This window comes from Lipophrys pholis, assembly GCF_963383615.2.
Source record: "Lipophrys pholis genome assembly, chromosome: 15".
In the NCBI taxonomy this organism is placed as follows: domain Eukaryota; kingdom Metazoa; phylum Chordata; class Actinopteri; order Blenniiformes; family Blenniidae; genus Lipophrys; species Lipophrys pholis.
This window is the reverse complement of record NC_137642.1, coordinates 24,197,945-24,218,472: the sequence shown is the minus strand read 5'-3', so window position 1 is coordinate 24,218,472 and position 20,528 is coordinate 24,197,945. Positions and strand designations below refer to the sequence as shown.

Genomic DNA, 20,528 nt, shown 5'->3' with positions numbered 1-20,528 from the left:
TGCAAGTGAATTAGAGATTATTATGTTTATTGTTTCTACATTCTGTTTATATTATGCACACCAATGTGGGGTGTGCTAAAAAAAAATCTAAACATAGTGAATCTACCGGTTTGATCAATGTTAGCCTGAAAGTTTCACTCCTCTGAAATCCACAGGTGGAAACTTCCAGGACAATCAAACCGAAGTTCTTCATACCGTCAATAAACTCCAGTTTTACTTGCAATAAATTGCATAACACTGCTAAAAAACCCATAAAACTGTGAATGAATTTATGCTAAAATAAGACAAAACGATGACGACAGAAAATGGGTAACAGCAATCATGGCACCCAAGCACCCAATTTCATATCTCTTTAATATTGACTAGAGAAAATCACATGGTGTCCACAACATTTTTATGTGTGCAGCTTGAATAGGTAGTTTGCGTTTAAGGTCTCTTCCGCTCAGGGTTTTGAACCACACACAAGGCAACAGTCCCATTATCTCTCTGCCACTGGTATCTACAAGAGAGAAAATAGCAAGTAATTACCGTCGAGAACTATATCTGGAAGCTCTTTGTTCATTGGGTGTTAACAGTGACTTACTGGCTCTGCTCGCGTACGAGTAAACTGCTTCCTGCAGAAAGTGTGTACTCCTTTTCAGGCAGGGTGACTGTAGAGGATCCCTCCTGCCCAACATACAGAGAAGAAGAGGTCACATGTGGTTTTCTACAGAGGTGAAGAAGTGCTGCTGGGCTTTACGAACCAGTTGCCAAATCCAGATATCGCTTTGTCGTATTGTCGCGTCTGTCTGACCAGGTCCAAAAACAATTACCTGAAAGAAAGGTAATAGATTAAAGGAGTAGATTTATATTTAATACAAAGATGGGGTTGTTGTAGATGTCAAATGTGGTCAAACATTTCTGAGATGACGTTCGGGAAGATGAACTTTGAAGCATGAACAGGTCAAATCAAAGGGTCCAGCAGACACGAGTGTCGTCTGCATATAACAAGAAATAGGCGTCCCGACAAACTCAGTCCTGACTGTGCCGGCGTATAACTTTAGTTGAAGTTTTCAATAAAGTTTTTCTCATTTTGAACTCTCAACTTGCTTCATCAGCTTCACTAAACAAATTGAACGTCTTAGGTTACAAGAAAGTTTATCGATCTGTTAACGTGAACTAGAACAACAACGACACCGTCTCAGTAACTCAAGACCCAAGAAGATGTATAAATACCTCAGAGTCACATTTAATCCTCTCAAACTGCTCACAGTTCAGTCAGTCAAAGGCAAACATACAGTTAGTATTACATACAGTACTATTAGCTCTGCTGCTGTTTGTTGCAAATGGAAATATTTTGGAAAATATCCAACCTACAGGTTGCAGGCAGTTAAATACAGTAGTAATACAGAATTTTCTGTGGTACTGTGGCAGTATTCTTTTGTCATTCGATGCCATTAAGAGGTCCCAGGTGGTATTTACCAATTTATTTTGATATATTTTTTTCTTCTGAATATAAGTTGCATGACCATTGAAACAGCTAAAAAGAAAGAAGAACATGTATTCCAGAATATACAGTAATATCAATTAGTTTTTAGTCGACACAACCAGCTTTAATTTTCTAAATCAAGATCTAAATATTAAGTTATAACCTCATCTAATTGGAACCTTGACACATTTAAGTAATTCAGACCCTAAAAGGAGATGATTCAAAGCTATTTTTGTCTTTTTGAACAGTGTTACTTAAGGAACAATATAGTGACTGCATGTTAAGACATTAACCTGAGATTCAGTACAGCATTTCTTATACTTATACTACACTGCATACAAACCAAAACTACACAAAACCATCATGTTAAAGATTATTTATGGTATTCATCTAAAAAGAGCAACAATAAAGTCTTGTAGGTCCCTGGATATCTGAGCTTTGACAGGTTTACTTTAACATTATTGATTTCAATTTTCTACAAAAACAATATTCCTCTTCCAAACCTCCGTCTCAAACTGAGCTCCAAACATGTCGACTGGTTTTCCACTGGCCAGTGACGGCCTGTTGCTGCTCAGCCAGTCGTTGAAGGAGAAGGGCGACGTCACGTTCATGGTGTTCATCTGGAACGGAGGATCTCTGAAGACTTCATCTGTCCACAGAGAAACATGAGTCCAGTTAGAAAGCAGCCTTCAAACGAGAACGGTCCAAAAAGTGCCGTCACGACTCACTTGGATCAGGTTTTCCGGTTTTCGACTGCGCTGAAGCCATGAACCTGGAGGGAACAGGTCAACCAGCCCGTCAGTCCGAACAAACGACACAATAGCTGATCTGCTTGGAAGCATTTTTTAAAAGTCGGGAGACGTCTCACTCTTTGATTATCGGCACCAGCTGGGTTCCTAGATTCTCACAGTAGAACCATTTCTCAAACAGGATGTTGGTACTGTTGTCCACATAGTATCTGAAAGCACCAAAACAATCTTCTATCAGTGGAGTTTGGAGTTTCTTCTGAATGAATAGAAAAAAGGAGTCTTGGTAGCTGTGATGAAGGATATCAGCAGGAAAACATGGCTGCCCTGGACCGTCCAGAATCAGCAAGGGTAAACTGAATCGTCCCCACGGAACACCCGACGGGATTTAAACGTCGTTTTATGGGCTAAATCTGGTCGGTCCAGTAAAATCCAAATATAGCTGTTGAAATTGGGTTGGTATTGGACGTCTCATGTGGTTCAAATTACGGTCCAATAACAACCCAATTTCAACAAGTGAGAAAAACGTGTTTTACTCACACTCTTCCTGGACAAGTCACCAGAAACATGAAGATCTTAGCTTTAATTACCTGAATACCACAAGGAAGCAGGAGATAAGCTCCGTAGACAATAAGCTCTGACATTCGGGTACGTTCAGTCACAGAGAAATCAACTGAAAACAGGTCGTCCTTAGGAGGTTAAAGTTTGTCGTGTGCTGAACAGCCCGTGAGTTGATGTTTATCAGGTCGGGATGTGGTCTGATCGACCCACTGCGAAACTGTACGCCGGTTTCCCAAAATGTTATTTCCACGAATCACTGAGATGACACAGTTATTGACCTCAGGCAGTCAGTCTCGGTCGGCAGGCGTCTCCTCTCCACCACCAGTCCCACCGTGCCGGCCTGTCTCTGCGGGGAGTGGGGGATCCGAGCCGGGAGCAGAAACATCTGCACACATGGGTCGGACGTTTTATTTGATGAACAAGCAACCGTTCACAAGACACGGGGGCAGATCTGGCGTGACATGAAGATAAATGAATGCTCACCTCTCCTTCTCTGATGTGCACGTCCTTGTGTTTTCCATTTTCAATCACCTTCAGACACATGTCGCCCTTCAGCTGGTAGAACAGCTTCAACAGACAGAAGAAGGTGAAATATGGTCCAACAACGTACGTTTGTTTTTATTCCTCGGGATGTTTGAGGAGCACATAAAGCAGCAGTTTCAAGCCACTTACAATCAAACCAAGAATCTGCCAGCAGCCACCACTGCACAGGGGTGTGAAGAAGTTAAACCTTTAAAAATAATTCGGTTCAGATTTCATATCTTTGACGTGATCATATTAATGAGATTTAAAAGGGAAATCTCGAACACCAAAGCAGATCAATGTTGGGTATTTCGAACACTTAAAAAAGTGACGGAAGATGTTTCCCTCGGATCTGACGAGCTTCATCAGTGCAAACTGACCAATCAGATCATTCGATCTTAATGCTGATTGAGCAACTCATCACTGTGAGCTCGCTGCCATGCTGAGTGTCCGTCGGTATCACTGACACCCCCGATCAGGTCGGATTCATTAACTCTGTCTGCTGCCGAGTGGCGTCAGTAGAGATCAGAGGAACGTCACACCAACACATCTGCTCGTATCTGTGGCCTAAAGACATCAAACATCTGGTGGAATGACCAGTAATCATTAAAGTCATTTCAATGTAAAGATTTTCACTAAGTGCAGGGAGGACAGGCTGTGACACTGCTGGGTTGTAGAATGACTGATGGTAGAGGAGGAGAAGAGGGTGGGAGTAGATAAGTATCTGCTTCATCCAACTCTTTTTCAGATATGATGGGGCAGTAATTATTTATTTACTAGTTTTTTGCTTTGCTCTTTTATTTGTTTGTTTGTTTGTTTTGTTGTTTCGATTAATATAATTTGTGACCACATGTCCGAAATATATTTTTCAATTAAATTGAATTTAAATGATAAAAAGAGAGAGAGACTGCTGGATAGTATTTATATTGAATGAATTAATATGATGACTAAATTAATTATTATTAGTTATATCTATTTTTGAAGTATAAACTGCACAAAATCTGCAAGAAAAAGTACTTTATTTCCAAGAAATGAAGTCATATTTATTTATAATTACATTATTTGTCATTAGATTTTCTGAGGTTGTTTATTCAATGCTGCTTCAATCGTGCTATAAGCAGCTGACAATGTAAATGTATTATAACACCAGCTCATTTTATCACACTGTTGGGAAGTTATTATTTTACTGGCTTTATTACAATTAAGAATTATGTTAAATTATTCCATAATAGCTTGTTAGAAGGCTGTTAAGTCGAACTAACTGTGAGGATCTCAAGTATTTGTTTTGCATTATTGGAGTCGTAACATTTAAAATAACCAAAGGTATTACATTATTAGCAGTTACTACATAATTGGCTCAATAAAAAAATGTTAATAAGTGATCAGTGTGGAGTAACAGCATGTCCACACTTTGACCTTTAAACTTTAAATCTGGAGAGAAACCTGCAGCAGTGGGAGCAACGAGGGGCTCAAAGTGTGCTTTAGATATCTGTCATGTCACTCTGTGGTGGAATTTGACCTTCAATGGGGAGATGAGTTGTTCTTGTAGAGAATATTAAATTTTTTGGTGAAAACAAGTGGCTGAACAAGAGAGGAACTGGATCTCACCTCTTCTCCTTCCTCGATGTGGTAATCCTTCCTGGTGTTTGGCCCTCCGACGAACATGATGAGCAACTGCGAAAAGTGCCTGCGAAGAAGAGGAAATCACAGTTTTAGTTCTGCCCGGCAGCACGGGGACACAGATGGAACGAATGCGACACGCAGAGTTTCCTCACATGAGCTTGTTGCACACCGGTGGCAGGAAAGCATTCTGGTTGTCCTCGATCCATCTGTCCACGTTCACGAGAAGAGAACCGTCGCTCATTCTGAATAAATGCTGTGATTTGCCGTGTGAAACCTCTGCGTGTGACCTCTACGGCGGCGAACTGAGACTGAAAGTTAGAAGATAAAAAAAAAGAAACACTCGTCAGTGAGCAGGGAGGAGCTCTGCTCTGATATAAGGTGAAAGGTTGGTTCTACTTTCACAATGACTAACATGTTGAACTCAATGACTTTTCTTTGCACTGAGAAAACATGATGTGCTTTCTGCTTATACTCATACAGCTTTGGAGTAACGTGGATTATTTTATGGCACTGTGCAAAGCTAAAGTACAAATATAATTTGAAAATCCTGCTGATTGCCCGTCACTGATCATGTAGTAGTAGTAGTAGTAGTAGTAGTAGTAGTTTTATTACCTTTGATTAGGGAGGATTTCATGGATTATCTGGGATGAAAATCAGTGCTGAATGCCTGCTAATTACTGTAATCATGTTTTGATTACAGTCACAGTTAACAGATTAGTAAAATAATCCCTTTGTGTCATCCTGCTTTCAGTGCACCAAACAGAGTCTTATTGTATATAGGTTCCTTCCGTCATAAATGAGATATTATCTTGTTTGTAATAAATTTGTTTAGTGCGGTAAACAAATCATGTATGTTTATTAATTTATACCTTAAAAAAAGTAACATTTTGAACTTTTAAAATCACTCGTACTTTTAAAACTTTTTTATAAATGTTGGAACTGATCATAATTATACAGATAAAAAACAAATCATTTTTATTGAATTTAAGTAGCTGAAGAGTTTTTTTTGCAAAAGTTTGGATTTAGTTGACATGCAGTTCTTCAAAGTGTCCACTAGATGCTGCTGTTTGCCCACATTTATTCCCAGTGAACTCTAAAGCGAGGAACATGAATCCAGACTTCAGACGTTTGACATCTAGAATACTTTGAAAATCATTTAAAATATCCACGTTTCGAGTCCGAGTTGTGAATTTACAACAAACAGTGTGTCAGGACCAAACACCGGTGACAGAGCTACTTTCTGATTAATTACACTATCTCTCTGTTTTCTCCATATTTATTATCATCCCTTCCTCTCAAACTTTTGCAGGAAATTTTTTCAAGATTTAACAGATAATAAGAAATAATGTCAATTGAATTTAATCAGCTGATGAGTTATTGCTGTTCTACTAGGATCAAATTTGATATTCTGTGCGTGTGTGTGTGTGTGTGTGTGTGTGCGTGTGCGTGTGTGTGTAAGCATAAGTTGAAATATTTTTTATTTTACAAGATTAGTTAATTTGGGGCAGATATAAGACATTTCAGAGCAAACTAAAGGCACGTGTGTATTTTGTGAATTTTTTTATTATCTTAATCTCTTTTGATCTGGCTAAATGAAGGCAAAATAATAAAAGTAAAATGTCATATAAGATAAGTACGTTGTCTAGATGGTCCTCCCCGTTTCTCCTGTTATTTCTTATTTTGATAAAGGTCATAATTAAGGACAAAGACAGGCCTGATTAGAAGACTCCCAGCCAGATCAAACAGGAGTGTTTGATTAGGGGGGGGGGGGGGGCTGAGACACAACACCCTCCTCACCTGACCAGGAACAATAAATGCTGAGTCTCCCAGACACACAGACATGATGAAGCCTTCGGATAAGAGCAGAAACGTCTTCGCCACCATGAGGAGCTCCATGAGGATGAGGACCTTGACCTGGAAGACGAGGAGGCGCCCATACGTTAAGATGTAAAGCTTTGCTCTAACCCTCACTTTTAAAATCAAGTGTTTTTGGTGAGTTTTGGACTTTTACCTAAACGTGCGGTGAGCTGTGACGGTGACTGATTAACTCAAACTGGAGACCACCACTTCCCTGTCATGGCGCCGAGAAGTTCACAGGTCAAACCACGAAGTGTTCAACCTTCAGAGGATGAGAGAGAATCTGATATTTTCCTTTTACTATTCAGTCGATTCATAGACGATCACGTGAATTCAGAAAAATCATTAAATGTGACTATATTTGCCAAATCATTCCTTTATTCCAGGTTTTTTTTTCAACCTATCTGTAAGAGATAAAGACATTGTTTTAAAAAGTACTTCTACTTCTGTCGTTATATATGCTAAAAAAATACATATATTTGTATAAAATACCAGATAAACTTATATTATGACCAGACAATGATGAAGCAGAAACTTTGTAAACAAAAAAAACGAGCACGCGTACATTAGTTTTTATTCTCGTGTTTAATTCTGCATCTTTTATGACCAAAACAGGCTTGTTGTTTTTTTTTAACCTTTTTACATCAAATAAAACTTATATAGGGCTGCAAAATGCTTTAAATCTCATATCTTAAAATTTCAATTTAAAAAAAAATAAATAAATAAATAAAAAGTGTAAACTGTACAATAGCAAGAAAATGCTGAACAGTTCAAAAGGTAAAATAGTTGAAAACATTTCATAACACACAAAAAACATGCAAAACATGTTCAAACTTTTAAAAAAAGGCCTTTAAAATTCGTTTTTAAAAAGTAATAAAACAAAGAATCTAATTCAATGTTCTACGAATATTAATGATAAAACTTTCATTCCCCTTTCAATTGATTTATTTCAGAGATGTTGGAATATTTAAAAAATATTAATGTTATATTTTCACAACTTTGTGGAGCTGCTCTAATAAGTGAATTTCCCATTTGTGGTGGATGAACTCTCATCATGAGTAGAAGGGGTGTGATGAAGTGGAAAATAATAAAAAAAAATAGTGAAACACGTTCTGTGTTTGTCGTGTTAATGGGACAATGTGAGAATTCTGCAACTAAAAAAAAAGCTCTTTTGTTTAGTTTACGCAAATCTAGTGACATTTATATCCAATTCAAAGAAACGCTGCGGACATAAATAGTGAAATAATTTTTCTAATACATTTTTTCCATTTTTAATGTTTAATTTACAACAAGTTATGTACGAAGATAACAAACAGTGATGGAATAATGCATTTTCCTGTTTTGAACTGAGCCGGTCCCCCGCTCGTGTTTTCCAGTTCCGACTCGGGAGTTTCCAGCTAAAGTGGGAACTCGGAGTTTTCCCCTGGGCCGCGGTGCGGTCACGTGCTCCGCGGCCTCCGTGAGGCGCTGGTGTCTCGGCGTGCGGCGCGCACACGAACACCGCTACATCTGGAGTTTTGCGGGGGCATTTAAGATTGAATCCAAACCCCCCCCACCACCTTCCCCCCCCACCGGGCGGAGGTTAGGACGCGGGCTGAGCCGTTTGGCGGACGGGTTTCTCGGTATGCGCGTGGCGCGGAGGCCGCGGACGGTTATCTGATAAAGAAGTGATTCCGGTTCAGGAGGTTTGAACCGCTCGGAGATCCTCCATTGTTGTAACCAGGTCGACGCTAGGATCATCAACACTCGTTTTTTTTTTTTTTTTTTTTTCTAAATATATACACACACAGCAGGAGACAAACAGCTCGGGCTTTTTTTCTCAGTGTCATGAAAGAAATGTCGAGGTGAGTGTTGCACGGGCCACGCTCGGGTTTTGTGGACGTTTTATCCCCAGTTTTGAGGCACTCTGGAAGAAAAGGCTACATGCTAACGTTAGCCGACTGTCACAACAACCGGACGAGGCCTGCGGAGCCGCCGCCGCTCCGGCTCCTCGTTTCCACACTACAAACATGCACAGGTTGCATTCCCGCGTGTGTTTTGTAGGGGAGAATTGTCAGGTCTTTCTTTAGTTAAACCCGACGCTATGTGGTGCTAACGGGCGCTAGCCTGCTAAATTAGCCAATTTGTTAGCTGTTTGTAGCATCTGTGCTAACGTCCGCCTCCGTTAGAACGCGGATTTTAACGCTCACATTTCTTCAACGCGCGTGCGATAGTCGATTCAGATCTGACGATAACGTGTGTGAAAGAAGCACGTCGTTGTCAACTTGGTGTTTACACGTGTTTGTTAGGAGTGATAGTAACCTGATTGACAGTGATCGATGATAATCTGTGCGTGTGTGTTTGTGTGTCATCTCCTCTGCAGCAACATGCCTGGTGGGCAGCAGCCGCAGAAACACTATGGCATCACCTCTGCCATCAGCCTCGCCCCCCCGAGAGACATAGACCACCAGTACACCCAGAAGCTCTGCGACGCCATGAAGCCTTTTGGAGTTTTCGAAGACGAAGAAGAGCTGAACCACAGGTGAGAAACCGCAAGTACCTGGATTCCCCGTGTTCAATCGGCCACTTTCACGCTTATTGTCTCCTAATGCTTGTCTTGCTTGAATTGTGTTTTGTTTTTCCAGACTTGCAGTTCTTGGGAAGCTGAATAATTTTGTGAAAGAGTGGATCGCAGAGATCAGTGAATTAAAGGTGGGTTGCTCATCTTGAAGCTTTGTTTACTGGGTAATTGTTGGCAGGGGATTTATTTCATCAACTAAGCCCTGATTACTTTGTTTCTGAAGCTCATTTGGAATAAAAGGTGTTGCGGACCTGATTCAAGGCGCTTATTGATGCATCTTCTGAGGTCTCCTTGATGCGTACAGTTGTAAATAGAGTCTAATCTATTAGTCTAAGAATCTAATAGAAATCTTTTATTAATCCTAAACTGAGGCTGCTGTGTTGTTGTGATGTTGAACTTGAATTTTTCCCCCAGGATATAAAATGACGCTCTTCACAGGGTAAATCTTATATTCAGGAATGCTGGATAAACGTGGTTGTGATGTCTATATCTCGACTTATCATAAGTAAGATATAGTTCTTTGAAAAACATGCGATTCAAGAAATTTGGAATTGTACAATAAAACTACAGGTTATATTATTGATATTGTGAGTCAATATATTTCCTTAGGTGTGGATTTCATCTGGACAATAGATGCCAACTTGGACTTTTGTATATGAGCCTCATAAATTATATACATTTTGTAATATGGTACAATACTAACTGTATAACATTTGTATACATGGGACAAAAAATTAATTTATGGAAGCACGGTCATTTATTACTACACAGATTTTAAATCATGGTTGTTAATGTGTTTATATAATTTATTTCAGGTGTTTATATCTGTTTATTTTCTCGTTTATGATAATAATGCCAGTTTTACTGTGATGAATCTATCTTTAATTGCACTAATATGATTTTACTGTGAATTGGTATAATTTCTCTCCGTTTTAGCTGTAATTCACCCACTTCATCAGTGCACGTCAACATTATTTAGTGAAAACTAAACCACGTAGATCAGTTCTGATAAATTCACCTCACAATCGGACACGGTAAAATGTTTAAACTTCCTGTTTCCTCTGTTTCTTCCATCCACAGAACCTTCCACCCTCGGCCATCTGCTGCGTCGGGGGAAAGATCTTCACGTTTGGTTCGTACAGACTCGGAGTGCACACAAAAGGTTTGTACAGTGTTGTTATTGTTCGTGTGTGAAAGTGTTTGCTGGCGGGAACACCTGAGCTGTGGGACGAGACAACAGCATCACGGCCGCAAAGCCATTGTTTTGGGAAAGCGCTGCACACCGCGGCCACACGGCCGGCTTTGTCACGTTCCTGTAGTGCATGAATGCGTTTTTGCAACGAGCTGAAACAGTGAGTGGTGTGAAGGTTCGGCAGACCTTTCGCCTGATTTTTGTCTCTTTTAATTATTATTTTTGTTGTGCTGTCATCGGTAAAAACATTTCCCACACATTTGTTACTTTTTTATTAATTTTTTTTTGCAACCATGTGACACTTTGTTTCTGCAACATGCTTCTTGGAGTAGCCTTGATACTCGTTCAGGCTATGTTATGTCTTTGAAGTACAACACAGCCAAGTGCAGATTTAAAAGTATTAGACTGAAGTTTGGACCCGAAACTAAAATGAGTCTTATCAACTGATACCAAACCCAATTCCATGGAGATGATTCAGCTGTAAAGTACGATGATAGTTTAAACTGAAATCATATAACCGCTTCAGAGCTCTAAAGTTAAAAATGTTGATTATAGTTTTTTTTTTCTCTTTGGCTTTCTTTGATGGAACGTTCTACCCCGTATCAACAGCTTCACTTTTTTTTTTTTCTCAATGTCTTTTTGCGCGGGGGGGGGGGGGGGGGGGGTGTTTTTTAACAATCACAAACAGTGATAAACAAAAACACAGAAGGAAATCTCCAGTGTGTGGATGTTTTTTTGTTTTTTTTGTCAGTCCTTTAAATTAGTGTTGTTGCTCTATTTCAATGCTGCACTGCCCTCTACCGAGGTAAAAGCAGAATCTATCGACGCTGTTGGAGAGAAAACACCATCGCTCACCCAAAGTGCAACACACGTGTTTGAAAGAGAAGCTGATGTGACCTTGGATCTCGGAGTGTGTTTTCCCCCCGTTGAGAGTCGAGTCTACTGTCTGTATTAATGGCTCAGTTTAGATCTGCAGCATCGGTAGTTTGTGTGAAGTCCTCCGTCCTTCCCCCTGCTCAACTGAACTCTGATCAGAGTCCCGCTCGTTTCAGGAGCCGATATCGATGCCTTGTGTGTTGCTCCTCGCCACGTAGAGAGGACCGACTTTTTCCAGTCTTTCTTCGAGAAATTGAAACAACACGAAGAGATTAAAGACCTCAGGGTGAGTCTTCTGTGCATCGACCCTCTCTTCTTATCTTCCTGTTCCACTTTTCTAGTTGTTAAATGCTTTTTGTGTTTGTTTTTTCCCTCTGAAGGCTGTTGAAGACGCTTTTGTACCTGTGATAAAGTTTAAATTTGATGGAATTGAGGTGAGTGTGATGTGTTTGTGATCACATTTAAAACGATAGTGACAGTTTTAAGATGGAACTACTAATTCTCGTATGAGTATAATATATGCTTTTCTTCTTCTTTTTTTTTATAATTAAAGTCTTAAGAGTATTCTGAGATTTGGTTATCTGACCTCCACTTGTTGCTCTTCTGCCTCCGTCTGAGCAGATCGACCTGCTTTTTGCCAGACTGGCCTTACAGTCCATTCCAGACAACCTGGACCTGAGGGGGGACTCCATCCTGAGGAACTTGGACATTCGGTGTATCCGCAGCCTTAACGGTACGTCGGGCTGCAGCCGCCGTGTCGATGACAATAGTTATAAAAAGAGTGATAGAACTGAACGTTAACGTCACGGACTGAAATGTTTCTGGCAGGTTGTCGAGTAACTGATGAGATTTTGTACCTGGTGCCAAACAAAGAAAACTTCAGGCTGACACTGAGAGCCATCAAACTGTGGGCTAAGCGTAAGTCCCGTTCCTGTTCCAGCACCTTGTCGCACTTACGAGTTTCCACTTTTCCTCTCACGGTTTTTACGCATGTGTTGTGGGTGCAGGTCGAGGGATCTACTCCAACATGCTGGGCTTCCTGGGCGGAGTCTCGTGGGCCATGCTGGTGGCCCGGACCTGCCAGCTCTACCCCAACGCCGTCGCTGCTACGCTCGTTCATAAGTTCTTCCTGGTCTTCTCCAAATGGTGAGTCTACTTTCTCCCCTCTCACTCAATTTCCAATTGTCTCACGGTGTTAACTAATCCCCCGTTCCTCCTCCTGCATCCAGGGAGTGGCCCAATCCGGTGCTATTGAAACAGCCTGAGGAGAGTAATCTGAATTTACCAGTGTGGGATCCCAGAGTGAGTATCACACCAGTGTGGAGCCTTTGGTGGAGTCTGTGGTGTTTCGCGCCAGTTGATTTGCATGTAGATGCTTTTTCCCCTTCTCCTTGTCCTTGATTCCTCGTTTCTTTGTCCCTATGTGACCCCGGCATTGATCCGGTCCCACATCCGGGAGCTCAGAAGCTTCTCAGAGGAGGCTTCTCCGAGCAGCCTGGAACAACGAAAGCTCCCTCACTACATGTCTTTTATCTGCTAGGCCAGAAATCCAGTCCTTGACTTGGGTCCATGAGAAATTAAAATGAATCTGCATCACGAATACAAAACAACTGTTCTGCTTTTATTTAGAAATTTGGAAGCTTTACATAATTCATGTTTTTTCCTTTCATTGTGTTAGAGATATGTCATTTAAAGCTCTGTTATTATTATTAAAGTCATGCAATTCATGCACTGATTCAGAGCCAGAAATGAAAACCTGAGCCACAGAAAACATAACATTTTATTCTGCAGCTTCACCTACGTCGTTGGAATTTCCTCTTAATAGATTTAGTTTCAGGTATTTAGAGCAGAATCTGTGTTGTACGCAGCGTAGGGTTTCCAAGCTTGGTCCGGGAGGGCCGGCGTCCTGCAGGGTTTATCTCTCTCCCAGTTGCAGCACACCTGATTGCAATGAAGGGCTCGTTATTGGGCTTTTTCACAACCTTGGTGACGACAACATCATTAGATTCAGGTATGCTGAAGCAGGGAGGGAACATTCAGGACACCGGACCACCAGGACCGAGTTAGATGAACTGGTTTCACATGTCATTTTTTTATTTGCTGTGTCTACGTCCACACAGCAGGGGGCACTAGGTTCAGGTCTGATGTGAAGGTCTTCCAGCATAGAGCAGCTGCTCTGGCAATATTTATTTCAGAAATCGTCTGAATCATAACATATTATATATGACACATATGAAAGCAGTGTAGCTGTTGAATCTGCTGTTTCTTGTATGTTTTGTCCGTTTTAGTAAATAAATGGATTTTTATTGTCCGATGGTCTTCTTTCCTATCTGTTTTTTTTTTTTTTGTTTGTTTTTAATGGAGGAATCGCGTCGCAACAACTGTGTCAAACCTGCTTTTTGCTTGTGGTTTTGCCTCCTCAGTCCTTCAAATGATCCCTCAGATGTAGATTAGTCTCAAAGTGACTCAGCAGATCTTTGTATGTTTGAGCGAAGGTCATCGTGGCATTGGATGTTGGCGTTTCTGGTGCCGGTTTTAAAAAAAAAATGAGCACCTTTGCACTCGTACAAACTATTAGGGAGCAGTCGTTGGAGAGGGATGTGATCTTTGTCCGTCTGTGTTCGTCCAGGTGAACCCGTCGGACCGATACCACCTGATGCCCATCATCACGCCCGCCTACCCCCAACAGAACTCCACCTACAACGTCTCCACGTCGACGCGCACCATCATGAGCGAGGAGTTCAAATACGGTAAAGACGGACATGAAAGTAATCGGCTCCATCGCTTCCTCCCGTTACGTCTTCTGACTGTGCCTCTGTCCTCCTCCACCAGGCCTCAGCGTCACAGATGAGATTCTTCAAGGCAAAGCAGAATGGTCCAAACTCTTTGAGCCGCCCAGCTTCTTCCAAAAGTACAAGTAGGTCTTCTTTCATTTCATTGCATCAGCTTTGGGATGTTTTACAGAGTCATGTGTGAAGTAAATCAGCCTCCATGCAGCTGAAACAAACAGATTTTTTTTCTTTCTTTCTTCCTCCCCCAACAAATGTTCTGTTTGAGCGTTTCTGTTTTGGCAGGTTTGAGTCATTCTGACTGTGGTCAGCAGATGTTTGTTTAGGAAAGCTTTCTCCCACACAGTTCAAACGCAGCAACTGAGCGGGTTGCCAGGTCCTGCGAGTGCTGCTGCGTTTCAGTCACCTGAAGATACTTAACGTAGCATTAATACTGACGATCCGTCTGCTTCGAGAGAGCAGGAAAGATGAAGCAGTGGAGCTTAAAGTCAATTTCTCAGTGTAACAGGCAAACAGAACTAAAGTTTTTTTTTTAACTGTTACAACAGTTCCCGATTATAAAGACATTTTTTAGCGATTCGAACTACCAAACGAAGATTCCAGCTTTTATTATTTATATATATATGTGTGTGTGTGTGTGTGTGTTTGTATATGTATGCATGTTTATCAAACATTTTCCAATAAGTACCACCTGAGAAAAGCTCCCAGAACCTCCATGATGACCGACCTGAACATACAAAGACTCATTTACTCCTAGGTTGAAGATTCATTGATCATTTTTACCGGAACAATTCAGACACTTGAACTCATCCAAACAATAAGTATTCACAGCGAGTTGATATTTACACAAAAACATAAAATAACTTCTTTTTTATAAGTAGGAACTTTATGCTTTGGCTGTATTCATTTTGAGTTCTGTACCATTTGAGAGTATTGGATCTTTTCTTTTAGATTACATCTTCTTGTCACTAGTGGAGCTTCTTACCACAGTTTAAGACTCTAAGAGGAGCTCGTCCATGCTCTCTTTGAAATCCTGAGATTCTTTTTCTGTTTTTCTTTGTTCTTGAAGGCATTACATTGTTCTGACGGCCAGCGCGTCTACAGAGGAGAACCACTTAGAATGGTGAGTGTCGGGAAACTGTATTTACATGAAATTTGCATTAATGTGTTTTACCTGAACTCCGACTCCTCAACAACATTCTTACCAGATCACACGTTTACTAAAGATTAATTAAAGTAATCTCAGAAAACCTGACAGACGGTTGAACTCGTTGCACATTTTCTGGACGGTTCTTCAGCCATAAAATTTAAATCTATTCATGCAGTCTGACAGACGAAAGGTTCAATCTACCTGCAGAAGATTTTAACCCTTCATTAACCCTTTCCCTCCTCAGGATCGGCCTGGTGGAGTCGAAGATCCGCGTTCTGGTGGGAAACCTGGAGAGGAACGAGTACATCACGCTGGCTCACGTAAACCCTCAGTCCTTCCCCGGGTCCAAAGAAAACCGCAACGAGTGAGTTTATCCACAAACGTGTCGTGTGTATTCAGCCTATGATAGAGGGGAGTCGACAACACATTTTAATCCCGCCGTGTTGCTTTTTTTGCTCCCAACACTGTATATAACCGGCTCTGTACTTATGACCAGCATCCAGAAAGACACGGTGACATCGTACGGCAATACCAGCTTTATAAAAAAAAAAAAACAAGCATCATTCAACTAGAACTCTAATGAATGTGATCTCTCAGCCCACTGGATTCTTATTCTGATGGGTGTGTAGATTATTAGTAAGTTTTCTCTGTGTGCTTCTGCCTCAGAAACAACTTTGTGTCCATGTGGTTCATCGGCATCATCTTCAAGAAGGTGGAGAATGCGGAAAGTGTCAACATTGACCTGACGTACGACATCCAGTCCTTCACAGACACCGGTGAGTCCGATCAGAACCGTTGGTGAATCGACTAAATATGAAATCGCTCAAGACTCGTGAGGTTCATCTGCTCCCTCCGTTGCTCCCTCCAGTGTACAGACAAGCCAACAACATCAACATGCTGAAGGACGGCATGAAGATCGAAGCAACACACGTGAAGAAGAAGCAGCTGCACCAGTACCTCCCTCCTGAGCTGGTGCAGAAGAAGAAGAGGGTGAGCCGTCTACACACACACACACACACACACACACACACACACACACACACACACACACACACACACACTTGTCTCTGTGTGTCTCATGTTTAATCGGACGACTCGTTGGTCGTTGCAGAGCATTGCCGAGTTGAACCGGAGTTCTAACGGCGGGAACCCGAAGCGTCTGTCTCTGGACAACAGCCACCTGGACACGTCCAGAGACACGGACTCGGGGACGCCGTTCAGCTCACCCACGAGCGAACTGTCGAAACCGGCGTCGGACATCGACGACAGGTTGGACTTTCCCCTGATGGCACTGAAGGCGGTTCTGGGATGTGGCTGACGCTAACCGCTCTCTGTTCTCTCCCAGCAGCAGCAGCTGCAGTCCGTCCAAGCAGCTGTTTGGTGACAGCCCCCCCGCTCCGACCGCCGCTGCCCCGACCGCCGCTGTCCCGACCGCCGCCGCCGCTAAAGACCAAAGCATGCCGGTGATCGGCTCCAGTAAGTTCAAACGCAGATTGAAGCTGCGCCACCCACCGTTTTAAATGTTAAAAGCTCCTGACGTCCCGTCTTTGTCGTTCCAAAAGAGCCGGCAGCGAAAGTGAAGCCGCTTTCCCCGCCGGCCAGCAGCTCTGTCAGCAGCACGGCGCCCCCCAGTGGCAGCGGGAAGCCCAGCGCCACCGGCAGCCCCCAAGACGAGTCCAACGGTCTGGAAGACTCCGTCAACGGAGCCCCCGCCAAGAGGCCGCACTCCCCCACGCAGGAAGACCCGGCCAAGAGGCACAAAGACCCGGAAGTGAGTGAAAAATCCTCAACGTCAAACCGATTTCCACGTTTCAAAGAATTGTGACGCCATCGTGTGATTTGTCGCAGGCGGCGCCCAACGACGACACGGCGTTCAAAGAGCCGTACCCGCCGTCGGAGGTGACGCCCGGCGAGGGACAGAGCGCCGTAGGTCCCACTCCGTCTGTTTTCAGAGAGCCGATGGGGAAAAACCACAAAGGAAACAAATCGATGTCTCTTCTCGTTTCAGACTCCCGTTTCTGAATCCAAGGCGAAGCCCATTCCAACCATCGATACCTCGAGAACACAGGTACCAATATTTTTTCCTCCTGCTGCTTTGGCTCTGTGGAAACCGACTCCTGACGTCCCACCTTCTCCTCCTCAGAGACTTCCCAGCATGGAGCTGCCCGACGCGTCCTCGCCGCTCCCGGCCAGCAACAGCTGCCGCGTGGTGAAGAATTCCATCAAACTGGCCCTCAACCGCCACAAGTCAGTCTCGCCAGTCGCGGCTCACACTCTTCCATCTTTGACAGTGTTAAATGTTCTGACGCCGTGCTTTTTTCTTTCTTTCTTTTTTTTTTGTCTGGCAGCATCACACCTCCCAAGGCCCCGGTGTTCGAGGGCACGCTCAACCCCGACGCTCCTTCTGCCAGCCAAGAAAAGGGCATGTCCATTCCCGTCATCGGATCCAGTGAGCGTCTGCGCCGCGCTGCTTTTTTTTGAGCTTCGAAGATGTCGGTGTGGTTCAGTAAAATCAATTTCTTTCTCTCTTCCAGAAAACGTGACGTCCAAACACGTGGCGCCCCCCGTGGGCAGCTCCATCCCCACCCTGGTGAGCCGAGGGGCCGACCCCCTCAACGGCGCGGCGTCCAAGCGACCGCACTCGCCCTCCCTGGAAGAGCAGGCCAAGAGGCTGAAAGAAACGGAGAAGGCCCGGATCCACATAGCCTGAAGAAACCTACCGAACTAGATCTATGAACACACACTCATGCAGAGGTGGGTTTTCCAGTTCGAGGCGTCACACGGAGGGAGGGGGGCGGCGCTCGGCGTCCGGTCGGCGTGTAGCACCAAGCGGCCGGACGAGACGCCCCCGCCTCAGATCCGTCCAGCGATTCCAGCGCTGCCAGCAGACGGAAGGGATTCAATCAGTCTCGTCTCACTCCGAGTCCCGCCGTCACAGACACACGAGAACTAAAAACAGCAGTTTTTTTTTTTTGTTTTGTTTTTTTATTTCTACTCCTCGTCTCTTTCAGTACGGATGGAAAGTGTCTTCTGTTCATTTGCGCTTTCTTTCCAGTTAAAATCTTTTAAAAACGCTCAAACTTTTTGACACGCGCTACACACACTTCTGGTGTACGCAGTTTTTGTTGTTGCTTTCCTTTCCTTTTCTTTTCTTTTCTTTTCTTTCTTTCTTTTTTTTTCTTTCCCCAAACAGGAAAAAAAAAAAACCAACCTGTATAGTAAACGTTGATGAACTTTTTGTCTTAAAAAAAAAAACAAACAAAAAAAAAGCAAAAGATTCCTGTTCAAAGTCTTTTGACCCTTCTATTGTAGTTTTATCTAAAAAGAAAAAAAAGGTTTAAAAAATTGTACATTTCTTTTTTTGTTGTTTTTTTTCTCCTGCTGCTTGTCCAAAACAAACTGTACAGTTCTGGGTAGATTGGGTAGACGCTGTATGTTTGGATTCAGTTTCAGGGGTTCTGTGGACGGTTTGCTCAAATGTGACGGAAGCAGCGCCCGTATCGAGTTCGGTGGGATTTTTTTTTTTTTTTTTTTTTTTTTTTTTTTAAACCTCTGGAAAGGATTACGTGCAAATCACGTTAAGAACCAAACAGTTTAAAAAAAAAAAAGAAAAGAAAAATGCAATCGTCAAAAGGGTTTCGAGAGTCCCAAGAAATGTTTAAATGTCCGTTTCGTGTACGTACGTGTGAGCGACCGATTGTCTGACAGCTAATGTTCACCTCTGCCACCCCCCCGAAAACACACGCACACACACACACACACACACACACACCCCCAGCCGATGTGGTTCCATCATGAAATCGTGTGTCTCGGTCCGTTCAGACGTTCATGGTGCTTTTGTGGAAAGAAGTTAAGTTGTCATGTCGGAGACCGGCAGGATTCTCTTCGTTGTGGGTGTTTGCCCTGCGTGCCTCCTGTGGAGGTTCTTAAAAGGCTCCCGGTGGCGTTTGTTTGTTTGGGGTTTGTTTTTTTTGGGGGGGGTGGGGCGGGGGTCTGTTTCGTCTAGTTTCCTCCACCCTGCAGCTCTGAACCGGAAACATCAGTCTCCCCCAACTCGATGTACAAAGGACAGTTTTTTTGTTTATTTTTTTTCATTATCGGGGGTTTTCTTATCACTTTATTTATATTTGCATCTTTGTACCATCTGATTTTTTTTTTTTTTTTTTTTTTTTTTTAAATAGCATCCATAGCAGATAGATCTTTTTTCAAATCAGCACCACTCTGTTTCAGACGACTCATCGGAAACATTTAACGAAACTGGTCATTTAGATGTTTGTTTCTAAATTGTATTAAAAGGGTATTTTTGTATGTGTTTATCACTTCCTTTAATTGAATCTGTACACCCATTAAACCCCTAAAAAAAAAAAAAAGTGTCTTGTGTTTTTTTTTTAACGACTTCCTTGTAGCGGGACCGGATGTTCAATCTCAACCATCGTCGTTCATGAAAAATAACTTGATGAATAAAGTGGATATATCAGTCAGGTTTTTTTTTTATACATGTGACACATTATTCCTGCAGCACATACACACACTAGAGTCAGATAAGACATTAAAACTTAAAATACTAGACATTAAAGTAATAATGTGGAAATGCATCCGTCGCTGCAGCCACGAAGAGCACGAACACAAGGAAATCCAACCCCAATATCAAATATTAATGTTGAATGTGTAATGAAACAACACCGTATTTACACCTTAATGACGAAAAAAAGTTAATGTTTCCAGTGAATGAGTATTGCAGTGTGATTCAGTCGGATCAATGGTGTTAAACTTGTTTTATTACGGCTGATTTAAACGAGCTGAGGTGGCTCTCATTGGATTTCTGAGTATATATTTAAATATGAGAGCAGGAAAATCCAGGTAAATCATCAAAATTGTAAAATTAAAGTATAGTCTTGTTAAAAAAACAGGTTCTTCAGATGCTTTAAAATGTTAAAATTGTGCGTTTTCTCTATTTTTTTTAAATAAGTGAAACCAAATTATTCAGGTACCATTAAAAAAAATTGTTATGTTCTTCTATTACATATCAGCAAAATTAAAATTTTACTTTTGTTGTTATAATAATCTTAAAATGTTCAAAAGGTTCATTTTGAAGAACAGATGAGGAAACAGCGCCCTCTATCAGACACTGTAGGAACTGCGCATATACAGCTGAGAACATCAGTACGTCTACCATCGAACAAC

The 20,528-nt window shown here is 42.2% G+C and overlaps 2 protein-coding genes across 4 annotated transcripts; one reads left to right on the top strand and one right to left on the bottom strand.

The window, feature by feature from the left end:
* Window positions 1-335: 335 nt before the first annotated feature.
* On the bottom strand, window positions 336-5,268 carry haao (3-hydroxyanthranilate 3,4-dioxygenase). The gene is made up of 10 exons (XM_080482380.1): window positions 5,073-5,268; window positions 4,906-4,984; window positions 3,259-3,342; window positions 3,054-3,160; window positions 2,337-2,426; window positions 2,197-2,240; window positions 1,972-2,117; window positions 744-812; window positions 584-666; window positions 336-499 (listed from the first exon to the last, which is right to left on the bottom strand). Exons 1-10 carry the CDS (start codon window positions 5,159-5,161, stop codon window positions 427-429), a joined length of 864 nt encoding a protein of 287 aa, XP_080338506.1. The 5' UTR covers window positions 5,162-5,268; the 3' UTR covers window positions 336-426.
* A 2,944-nt stretch (window positions 5,269-8,212) lies between these two features.
* papolg (poly(A) polymerase gamma) lies at window positions 8,213-18,664 on the top strand (the record flags this gene model as incomplete). 3 transcript variants are annotated; one of them, XM_080481587.1, is made up of 24 exons in its annotated part: window positions 8,213-8,621; window positions 9,140-9,298; window positions 9,402-9,468; window positions 10,418-10,499; window positions 11,582-11,691; window positions 11,786-11,839; window positions 12,027-12,138; window positions 12,234-12,323; window positions 12,413-12,551; window positions 12,635-12,707; window positions 14,035-14,155; window positions 14,238-14,322; window positions 15,264-15,317; window positions 15,589-15,708; window positions 16,011-16,120; window positions 16,213-16,334; window positions 16,456-16,613; window positions 16,693-16,820; window positions 16,907-17,115; window positions 17,193-17,270; window positions 17,353-17,412; window positions 17,488-17,591; window positions 17,693-17,793; window positions 17,879-18,664. In XM_080481587.1, exons 1-24 carry the CDS (start codon window positions 8,605-8,607, stop codon window positions 18,052-18,054), a joined length of 2,529 nt encoding a protein of 842 aa, XP_080337713.1. In that variant the 5' UTR covers window positions 8,213-8,604. The 3 variants fall into 3 exon arrangements, with proteins under 3 accessions (XP_080337713.1, XP_080337712.1, XP_080337714.1); XM_080481586.1 differs by having other exon boundaries at window positions 16,690-16,820; XM_080481588.1 differs by lacking the exons at window positions 12,635-12,707; window positions 14,035-14,155; window positions 14,238-14,322; ... (10 more) ...; window positions 17,693-17,793; window positions 17,879-18,664 and having other exon boundaries at window positions 8,355-8,399; window positions 12,413-12,555.
* Between the last annotated feature and the right edge of the window lie 1,864 nt (window positions 18,665-20,528).

What these genes read in the sequence shown, in the direction of transcription:
- haao (XM_080482380.1), bottom strand. Translation starts at nt 5,161, where the DNA reads ATGAGCGACGGTTCTCTTCTCGTGAACGTGGACAGATGGATCGAGGAC. An exon ending in ACATCGAGGAAGGAGAAGAG is followed by an intron (nt 3,343 to 4,905) that starts GTGAGATCCAGT and finishes TGTCTGTTGAAG; the next exon opens with CTGTTCTACCAGCTGAAGGG. An exon ending in CTCGTACGCGAGCAGAGCCA is followed by an intron (nt 500 to 583) that starts GTAAGTCACTGT and finishes TCTCTCTTGTAG; the next exon opens with ATACCAGTGGCAGAGAGATA.